The sequence below is a fragment of the Alligator sinensis genome, unplaced genomic scaffold, assembly GCF_000455745.1.
Source record: "Alligator sinensis unplaced genomic scaffold, ASM45574v1 scaffold842_1, whole genome shotgun sequence".
Taxonomy (NCBI): domain Eukaryota; kingdom Metazoa; phylum Chordata; order Crocodylia; family Alligatoridae; genus Alligator; species Alligator sinensis.
In genome coordinates this window covers 167,321-178,644 of record NW_005842295.1, presented here as the reverse complement: position 1 = coordinate 178,644, position 11,324 = coordinate 167,321, and the positions used below count along the sequence as shown (strand labels likewise).

The following is an 11,324-nucleotide window of genomic DNA, read 5'->3' as shown; positions in this document are numbered from 1 at the left end:
GCCCTCTTTCCTGCCTATGCAGGGGGTCGGACTCGATGATCTATTGAGGTCCCTTCCGACCCTAACATCTATGAATCTATGAATCTATGAATTTAAAGTGCCCAGAGCATTTTGTATATCAGTGTCCCCATGCTTCAAAATGGTAACAGGGGAGCTTTATATAAACCTCATCGAATACCCCCACTGCCATTCTGAAGTGCAGGGACACTAATACATGAGGAACTGGAGGCTCCTGGAACGTGGCAATTACCACGCTCAATTAATTGAGTCTACTCTGATGCACTGTAATTACAGTGTGCCCTTGGATCTGCCTTGCTGCTCATGTATAGGTGCCCAAAAAGCTGAAACCCTTAGGGTACTAGAAGGTAGAAAAAGCCTGCCTCTGCCAGCTCCTGAAAGAGCTGAGGTTGCCTTTAAAAGAACTGAGTAGCCTCTGCAACCAGAAGAGTAACAACACCTTGGCACTAGAGAGGAGCACCAACAGGAGTAGTGAGGAGCAGCAATAGCAATGAGAAGTGATCAGGATCAGAGCTGCATGACATGGAGCAGCATCCCTTCCAGCAGCAGCGAGGCATGATAAAGAGCAGCATCCCCGTGTATCGGCAAGGAGCAGCAGCAGCAACAGTGAAGCAGCCCAGTGATGGTGCAGCAAGAGATACCTTGGGCTAAAGATACACTAGGTCTACTGTCTACTTTGCTCACCCTGTGTGGAACAAAGCGAGAACTCAGAGACTACTGCTTGTGCTGAGCTATTAATAGGGATGTAACTAGCATTTAATAAAGTATCCATTTAACCTCTATATCAGTTCAAAGGTTAACTGGTATCACATACACAGTTTTGTGACCTCTGGCAGGAACAGCCCTGGCCCTTTATGTCTTCCCCACATGCCCAGTGCTATGCAGACCCCGGGACACTGGTGGGGAGCCACAGGCATAGCCAAGCCATGAGGGGGCACTGGCCAGCTGCAAAGTCATGGCTTCCCCTTGTCCCCATGGGCAGGGGCTGGGGTTGTGGATAGAGCCAGGTCTGTGGACCTCTCCCGGAAGATATGTGACCTCCCTTCTCTACAGGGGCTGAGGGGGCCTTGTCACTGCAACAATGAGAGTCCTGGCACCACAGTGGGTCTACCTGGTTTCCCTGCAGTGGCAGGGCCTGGGTAGGGTAAAGGGCAACGGGCTCCCTGCACCTCCCACCGTGCTTGTGCTAACATGGCCTGGACCTGAAAGGTTTCTCCATGCTGTAAAATTGGGTGCTCCCCAGCTCTCCCCAGGGGGAAGGGGTTCCAGACCCAGTCCCAGACTGGGTACACTTCATCCTTCCCCCTCCCGCCCATAGTGCTGTGGGCTAGCCACACATTAAGAAATCTAAATGAGTTTTAAGCACCCTTAAATCATTTTAAAGATGCACCATTCCAGGGCAGTCTTATCTCTGATCTGTGTTACCCAACTCATGTTCCACCAATGTGTGGTCACTCCCCAGAGATAAGCCACCCAAATTTTGGTCCTACAGCATCCCAGGATGGAGTGTCCCCTCTCCCCACCCTCCTGTTCTGTATGGACAAAATTTCCATCCCTGAACTCTACTGCCCAGAGGGTGGCACTGGTACCAATCCAACTCCCCCTCCCACCCCCAGAAGTGTGACCTAGCCAGGCAGCTTCTAGGGATGCAGACCAGACCAGGAGAGAGGACTACAGGAAGTGGAGGGGGGAACAAGATAAGGTGGTCCCAATTAGCTGGGGCTACCCAATCAAATTCCCAATTTATCAAAACACGAGACTTTAATTTGCTTACCCTTTGTTTCTTCATAATAGTTTTTTAGCTTCTTTTTATTTTATCATTGAATGGCTTCAGCGGCTGGCTTCCTTCATTTCACCATCCAGACCCAAGCCACCATTCCTACTCGTTGTCTCTCCACCTCCCAGCCTCATGCTCCCACCCAACCAATCCATCTCTCCAATGCAGCCCCCACCTTGAGAGGGGATAGAAGCCTTTCCTGGTTTGCTAGGCCTCTAGTGGCAACACACAGCTACAGCTCTTAGTCAGGCCTGTGGGCACCAGCCGTCTAGTAGCAAGTCACAGCTGTGCAGGTCAGGGACAGTCAGAGCAGGGTTTTAGCCTGAACGTGTGAGTGCTTTAAACTGGAGCTAATGTTAACACTGATCGACATTTGAGAAGCTTAAAGTATAATGTGTAATAAAGCTGTAAGATATCTGGAGGCACTCTATGGGATCTGTTACACATTCATTTTAGGCAGCTCAGGGAGCTCTTGACCCTAGGATTGTCCGCACATTAATGTGGAAAACTAGGTTTAAGTACCTTTTCGGCATCTTGAATTTACACCACTGCACGTTAGATTTATGTGTAGTCTGAGTTACCCAGCTCCAAAGAAAAGCTGTAGATTCTTCAGCTCTTGGTCCTTCAAAACCAGCTTGGAGGACTTTCTGGGTGGTTTGGTTTAATCCAAAAGAGGATATCTGGGTGAAATGCTATAGCCTGTATAATCAAGATGGCCAAACTACATGATCACCTATATCATCCTTTCTGACTTTAAGGTCAAAGAAACTGTGCAATCTGAAAAAAAGAACATCACATTAGGGTTGGACTAATTCTAATTCGACCAACTAATATCTGCTTGGAGTAATAAAGGATATCGCCTCTACCAAGCATTCTGAACATCACATTAGGGTATTTCAAAACTCCCTCTTTTTTTTTTTTTTTTTTTTTTTGAGGAGGCCAGTAGATTTTTGGGAACTTTCTGATTTTTTTTTTATGTTGTCCAATATAATTGTAAAGAAACCAGGATGTCTGTGCCTCAGATCCTCAAAAAACTTTACAGACCTCCCTCCATAAGGGGCAGAGCAGTCTGAGCAACTAGAATGCACAATGGCGGAGAAAACTGATAGCTCTAACTCTTGCATGACTGAGGATGGTGTGATCTCTGCAGGCGGCTGATTGGAGCATCCTTGAGAGTGGTACCTCCCCCCTTCCCTGAAGGGCCTTCCAGTTCATGACAAAAGCAAAACCAACATTAATTGGGAGCCTTTGATACTCGTTGTTCTTCAAACATTGCCTTGTCCATGGAAAGTCCTCATCACCCAACTGCCTATGTCTCCTACTCTCTCCATCCAATCAGGAATGAATTCTCTCTTGGTTCAGGAGTGAAGGACGCAAATCCATGGTGATGTTTGCAATGGAGACAGCTGGCTAAGAACCGTGGGGATTTCTGAGCTAGAGCGTGAGACCTACAAAGGTAAAAACAGTGAGGGATTTTCTGACTGTTAGAATAAGGGGCAGAAATTTCCAAAAGAGCTTAAAGTTTCTAGAACATCTGTATCCTATGAGAGCTTTTCAAAGAGAGATCTCTTGCAACAGTGCCATACCAAAAATATTATCCTAAAAGCACTAATTCTGCAGAAAATTTTCTATCAGAAATTTTCTAAAACTTTCTTCCTGAAGAGAGCTTTTTACCCACCTTCTTCTAGAGGATCATTCTGGAAATAATGTTCTTTTAACATTTTGTTGAGTAGGCTTGTCTAAAGAAAAATTTTGAAATATTATTTTCTAAATTGTAACTTTTATACCGCTTATTTTCCTAGAGCAGTTCCTATTTACCTAACGACTATTTTCCAAAGTCATTCCCTGACCTGAGAATTTTCTTTCTAAGGAAAACTTTCCAGTGTGATATTTAAAGAGCATTTTCTAAATTATCACTTCAAAAAGAATATAAAACATAAATTTCATGAGGTAATGTTTAGAAAGATTTTCCAAAGGAAATGTCTTTATATTTGTCAAAAGTATACATTTTAAGGAGGAATTTGCCAACCTAAAAGGTTGTATATCTAGAAGTATTTCCCAGAATAAGCTATAACCCCTAGAGAGTTTCTTTTAAAGGTTTTATTTTTCCCTGAGAGGTGCATGATTTTTGTAAAGTACTATTGCCTAGCATCATTTGTAAGGTGCATTTTTTCTTGATATATATTCATAGCATCATTTTTAAAAACCATTTCCTCAAATAATTGCTTAGGAGTGTTTTTAGCAAGGCTTTCCCCCTTTCCCCTTAGGATACTTGTAGACAATTTTCCAAGGTATACTTTTCCAAATTTTAATCTCTAAAATGGTATTTCCTATGCAGCTCCTTCAAGTATAGTTTCTAGAGCGTATTCCCCCAAACAATTATTTTTAGAGGAATTTCTCAAGCTACAGGCATTGTTAAAGCATTATATTCTATAGGGAAGCTTCTAAGATAATTTCTGAGGAAAAGAAAGAAACATATAGAGGGATAATTTTTTACAAATACTTTCAAAAGTGTAATTTCTAATGACCTAGCTCTAGACTTTTTTTTCCCCAAAAGAATTGATTTCTAATGAGAAATTTGTAAGGCAGTGTTTTAAAATGCAAATTCTAAATAGTCAGGGTCTGATGCTTAAAATAATTGTGCATCTGTATATTTGTTTGTAGGATGGTGGTGGTATTAATTTGGAGAGAAAACTGTCAAGAGAGTATTTGGCAATGCAGGACTCCAAGGACTCTCCTGGTTAATCAAGACCAATCCTTTGCCATCACAGGCAACCAAAGCATATCATCCCTTTCGTAACATCCAGCTCTACCTGGGAGACAGTTAGGTTTTATGCTCCAACAGCTCCTATCCAGGAGGGTGTTCCTCTCATAGCAATTTGCCTTGTTTCTTCTTATGCAAACAATGTCCTTGAGAAGTTTCTATAAAGAATTTTCTAGAGATCATTTCCTAGAGTAATTTCTGAAGACAATTTCTAGAGCAGTTTTCAAGGCTGACTTCTTACACTTATTTTCTAAAGCAGCTGTAATAAAGCATCGCATCTGTAAAGTATACTATTAAAGTTTACTTGAGTAAGCCTTTCTAAAGAACATTTTCTAAATATTCATTTCTAAAGTGTAACTTGTATAATGTTTGTTTTCCTAGAGCAATTCCTATTTACCTAAAGTGGATTTTCTAAAGTCATTCCCAGACCAGAGAACTTTCTTCTGACCTTTTCAAAGTAAAATATTCCAGTGTGATTTTGAAAGGGCACTTTCTAAATTATCACTTCAAAAGGAATATAAAGAATAAATTTCATGGTGTAATTTTTAGAAAGATTTTCCAAAGGAAATATCATTAGGATTGAATAAAGCACACATTTTTAAAAAGATTTTTTCTCAAAGAGAATTTCCCAGCCTAAAAGGTTTTCTGTCTAAATGTATTTTCCTTTTTTTCTCAAATAATTTCTAACTGATATTTTTAGAAAGGTTTTCCTTCTCCTCTATAGGATACATACAGACAATTTTCCAAGGTGTACTTTTCTAAATTTTAATCTTTAGAATGATATTTCATAAGAAGCTCCTTTAAAGTATAGTTTCTAGAAAGTATTTCCCCACACAATTAATTTTAAAGGAATTTCTCAAGCTAAAGCATTATATTCTATCAAGACTTTTCTTGGATACTTACTAAAGAGTATTGAGGCATACATTTTGACAAGTACTTTCAAAAGCATGTTTTCTACTGACTTAGCTCTCTAGACATTTTCTTTTCCCCAAAATTGAGTTCTGAGGAGCAATTTGTAAAGGGGTGTTTCTAAAAGGCAAATTCCAAATAGTCGGGGTCTGATGCTTAAAATAATTGTGCGTCTGCATATTTGTTTGCAGGACTCTGCTATTAGTTTCCAGAGAAAACTGTCAAAAGTATTTAGCAATTCACGACTGAAAAGAATCTTCTGGATAATCAAGAGATTATACTTAGAAAGCCTTTTAGGTTGGATCATTCTCTTTGAAAACTCTCATTTAAAGGTATGCTTTAGACAAATCTAAAGACAATTCTTTTGGAAATTTTTTCTAAAAATTCTTTGGGAATATTGTCTCTTAAAAAGGATGCTTTGAATATGTATCAAGAAAAAATGCACCTTACAAAGGATGCTAGGGAATGCTACTTTAGAAACATTATCTACCTATCAAGGGAAAAGAAATCTCTTGCCATCACAGGCAGCCAATGCATACCATCCATTTCATATCATCCAGCTCTACCTGGGAGGCAGTTAGGTTTTAGGCTCCAACAGTTCCTAGCCAGGACAGTGTTCCTCTTGTGGCAGCTTCCCCTATTTGTTCTTACTCCCACAATGTCCTGGAGAAGTTTTTATAAAGAATTTTCTAGAGATTATTTCCTAGAGCAATTGTTAAAGCTGCTGCTTAAACTTATTTTCTAAACCAGCTTTAGTAAAGCGTCACACTTTTGTAAAGCATATATATGTGTGTGTGTATATATGTATATATATATGTTTTTAAGCAAATCAGCTCTCAAAGTAAGTGGGGGAGGAACTGTGCACATAGAATATCTGTCTGTGTGTGTGCCTGCACATGTTTAGGATGCTGTGTATCCAAGGTGGCCTGGTTCATAAACAAGAGAGAAAAGAAAAGAAAAAGTTACAGTACCTTTTTAACTCTTTCTATATGGATACTGACCTGTCGGGCATTCTCTGAGCTTAGAGAGTGCCGTAAGACCCAGGTTTTATATAAACTACTTTAATATGATCAAATCTATTCAACAATAAAACATATTTTTTAAGATAAGGTGAATCCGTCGCGGTAAAATTACCAATCTCTACTCTAATAACATGATCTAGAAATTAATCTGTCTTTCCTATCTTACTATTCAAATAGAAACAGCAAAATGGCAATACGCCATTCTTAATTCAATATTTTAGCAATGTTTCAAAAATTGTACAACACAAAAATATGAACATAGTAGTTGGATCTAGAGGTTTATATAATGCTAATTCTAGTATTTTAACCTAATCTTACATGTAGCTTCCCATCATATATATTACGTAAATGTAAACATACATAGAAGTATTAGTGTAATACTTAACCGTATCTGAAAATATAAGTCTATTATTATATCAATTAAATCTGCAGATTAGTAACATGGTCAGGACTCAAAGTTTTAAATATATCTAGATGTTTATGTAGCATATCACCGTCAATTTATTATTTTAATGAAATGGAAGGATGTAATAATACATTTACATTTCTCAATATAAAGATTTGTTAAATGATAATTGTACTGTATGTTATAGCAAATTTAAGAATTGTTATGATTACTTACAACATCTTAAAATTAATATGTAATTAAAATTTAGATTGCATAGGTATTGATAGTAAATAAATATCAATAAATAGAGATATTGATGAAGATATTAATGCTATGGGTTCTGCTTAGTTAGCATTTTAATTTTGAAGTTAGGAGTAAACTGTGAAATATTTTTAATATATTAATTCAACCAGAAACTTTTTATACCTATAATAATCAGTTCTTTTCTAATAAGAGAGTACGGATTGATAGTGTAGTAAATAATCTCTTGTTGCAATTAAAGAGTAATTGATAAAATATTCACTATACCTTACCATTTTAATGAACAACCACTGTATATAACGGTTAATCTAACCATGAAAAAATAAACACAAAAATTTGTATCATGCAAAATTATTGATTTTATATTCCATTTAGAAAAAAAAACCCGTAGAATATAAAACTGTTACTAGTACGTTATTATCATCTGAGCAATACAATAGGTAAACTGTATGAAGCCGGCAATTTTTGTTCTACTTTGGTAGAACATCAAGCACAATGGGTCTGAGTTCTCTCGGGGGTTCTTAGAAGCTGTTGTTTTGGGGTTTTTTAAATAATGAATGAATAACAACACCAAAACTACAACACAACACTCAGTGGGATCTGTACATTAATTTCATATGCAATAATTGGTTTCTTTCTTCAGTCACATCCAAAAATCAATATAGAGATATATCTTGATACCATGAATTAACAGATCTTTCTCCTGTATATTTGTTAGGCCTGATCAATGACTGATGTCATTCCTGAATGGATCTGAATTCAAGGTAAATATCTGTGAAGCATTCCACTGATCTAATACTATTTTACTCATAAGTCATACAGGTGGGGAGGAGTGGGGTAAAATTTTCAGTAATAATGTAGGAACCTGAATACCATTTAAAGACAATGGTCTTTGACCAGATTTTAAGAATCATCTAGGCACCTAAGTAAAGAAAGGGGGTTGCCTGTCAACCCCGCAATGTTCCCTTGGGCATCACGTGCTCTGGTGACCAGCACAGACAAGGGTTTCCCATCCTCTAAACCACTGGTTTTCAAATTTTCTAAAGCCACAGAACCCTTCCATAGCACTTCTTCTGTGAGTTGACATGGAGCCAGGTGACCCAACCCAGCCATGACAGCACACCACCTCCCAGCCCCTTCTGCCATTATCACCAGTCTCTCTCTGGAACCCCTGATGATCTCTTGCGGGAGCCCAGTGCTCCATGGGACAGTTTGAAAACCAGTGATCTAGGCTGGCCTTCAAAAGCAGGTCCAGGTATGGGTAAGTGTTCCACAGGCAGTATTACTGGTCTAGACCCATGGTGCTCAGCCAAGGTGCTGTGGCACCCAGGAGTACCATGAGATCCTTTTAAGGGTGCAGCACAGTATTAGCACTGTTAGGTGTGCAAATGCCTGCTCATGACCTGGCAATGAATGCATTGCATTTGAAAGCTTGTCATATGTATTCCAACCACACAGTTGGTCCATTAAAACATATCACCCCCCAAAAATCCTCACTTTTCACACAATTCATGGACCAGCGTGGCTATAATATCACTCTAACAGTACAGCACACAATTCGCAAGAATCATGTGTTGTAGTTTAATTTTAGTAATTGTAGTTGTGTGTTTAGTTTCTCTCATTCCTTGGAGTCTCAGAACAGCAGAGACTCCCTATGCCTGAAGAAGGGTGATTGTGCCTGAAAGCTTGCTAACAACTTTTTGCATCTACTCAGTTGATGTAATAAAAGATATCACATCTGCTCAAAGAATCTGCCTTATGTCCTTAGACCAACATGACTACAACCAAAAACCCAGCATGATTCACAAGATGAACCCAAAGATTTCCCATAGGAATTCTTAGTGTCAATATCTTTCTGATCTCCTGAGGTCTTTCTGAATTATTTCTGAGAAGTAGAAGAATTGCTCTATTAGTTCTTTGTAGTCAAAAATGACGGAGAGCTAAGAGCTGAAATTTTCTGTGTGGAGCCTAGAGTCTAATGAGTTTGAGCGCTACGGCTCCATGCTACAGCATCCATGCTGGGTCCTTTTCAACAATGGAGGGTGTTGAACATGTATGGACTTTGAAATGCATTGCAAGTGTGAGTGTATGAGTGCACATGTGAGAACAATACTACCTGTTGGAAGATGTAGCCACATTCTGTGAATGAATGTCGATTTTTCTATACTATTTGGTCAGAATTCTGCTCTCAACGCTGATGATGTAACAGGAGTCCTGACTCCCAGGTATCCCAGATCTCTCCCACTAGAAACTCAGGAGTAGACCTCTGATATCTTGTGTGTCATTTCCTTTCAGATCTTGGCTTGCCCAATGATTTTAAATAATGCCACTAGCCCCGTGACTGAGTTCATCCTGTTAGGCTTTTCATCCCTGGACCAGACAAGCCGCCTTCTCCTCTGTGCCCTCCTCTCCTCAACCTATACCCTGACACTGGCTGGCAACCTTTGCATCATGTGGGCTATTCTACAGGACCCCCGCCTCCACCATTTGCCCATGTATGTCTTTCTGGGGAATTTCTCTTTCCTGGAGATCTGCTATATCACAGCTACAGTGCCACGGATGATAGTGGACCTGGTGACCCCTCAGGGAGATGTGATCTCCTTTCAGGCCTGCTTCCTCCAGTTCTACTTCTTTTTCTCCATGGGGACCACAGAATGCTTCTTCCTTTCAGCTATGGCCTTGGATAGGTACCTGGCTATTTGTCACCCCCTGCGTTACCCCAGCCTCATGTCCCAGCGGTCCTGCTTATTCCTGGTGGCCTCCTGCTGGGTTTGTGGCTTCCTCTGGTTTATGGTCCCCATTGTCCTCATCTCTCAGCTTCCCTTCTGCCACCCCAGTGTCTTGGATCATTTTCTCTGTGATCCAGCCCCATTGCTGGCTGTCTCCTGTGTCCCTGCTCCCCAGACTGAACGTGGCTTATATACCCTTAGTTCCCTCATCATTATTGCTACTTTTCTATTTATTCTGGCCTCCTACACAATGGTTCTTAAGGCAGTGATGAGACTGCCCTGGGGGGCTGGAAGACACAAGGCATTATCTACTTGTACCTCACACTTCGCTGTGGTGGGTCTCTTCTATGGCTCTGTCATGGTCACTTATGTCAATCCAGCAGCCTCTGGGAGCAGTGGGAAGATGGTTACACTCTTCTATGTAGTGGTGACACCACTGTTCAACCCATTGATCTACAGCTTGAGAAACAAGGAGGTGAAAGAAGCTTTGAGGAGGACACTGCTGGGGGAGCGATAGCTGTTCCTGTTTAGCTCCTGGAGGTACTGACAGGGAGTGTAATAGGGTAGATTGTATCTGTAGGAGGCTCCAGCTTTAATCTAGGCCCAGGAATGAGGCAGAGGCCTTTCAGCTCTACAAGACACTATCTCTGATCTAACAGAACAAACATTCTGTGTGATCTCTAGGAATCACTCTTCATCTAAAAATAAAAATAGCAGCTTTGACCGTTCACTTGGTATACAAGCTGTGTGTGTTTCTGTGCTGGCACAATACATGTAAGTGTAATGGTAGTGTGCGCCTGCATGCTGGATCCCCTCTTTCCATTTCTGGCACTGTTTCCCTTCATTCAGTGGATTATTATCACACTTAGCTCAACGGGCAAAGTTGTCACTGTTTTAAATAAAATAAAATAAAAATCCCTGGAACATCAAAAAATCATCACCCCTGCACCTAGGATCAAAATCATGATAATGTTAGTTTTGTGTGTGATGCATCTCATTCCCTCCTGGAACTGTGGAAAAATCCTGGTGTCTGGTTACCAGTCTACTGCTCTGACAACTGTACTGAACACCTTCATCTGGTGTGTATCAGTCCAAAAGATTAACAGAAGCTGGGAGTCTCAGATGAGACTGAGATCATTCACAAGAGTTAGAAGGAAGGAATTAATTGCTCTGTTAACAAGCAAGCCCTGGTTTGGGGCCATCAGTAAATATGCAGGGAGGGGCAGGACTTCCAGTGCCCCTTGGCCCCCATTTCCCAGTTCTTCCCAACTAGAGCCTTATCCATTCTCAAAGCAAGGAGATTTACGAGTGAGGCTGGTTTGGTCTTGTCCCCAGCAAACATGCTCAAGTGCTGGAGACAGGACTTGAGAACAGTCTCATGTGAACTCAGGAGGACTTACTACCCATAGCCTTCACAAGGGGCTCCTCGCTCAGAACTCCAGGTTTTACGCATAGA

General features: G+C 40.5%; 1 protein-coding gene across 1 annotated transcript; it reads left to right on the top strand.

Moving 5' to 3' along the window:
- Window positions 1–9,449: 9,449 nt before the first annotated feature.
- Window positions 9,450–10,385, top strand: LOC102382976 (olfactory receptor 11H12-like). Its single transcript, XM_006028198.1, has one exon. It carries the CDS (start codon window positions 9,450–9,452, stop codon window positions 10,383–10,385), a length of 936 nt encoding a protein of 311 aa, XP_006028260.1.
- The last annotated feature ends 939 nt before the right edge of the window (window positions 10,386–11,324 follow it).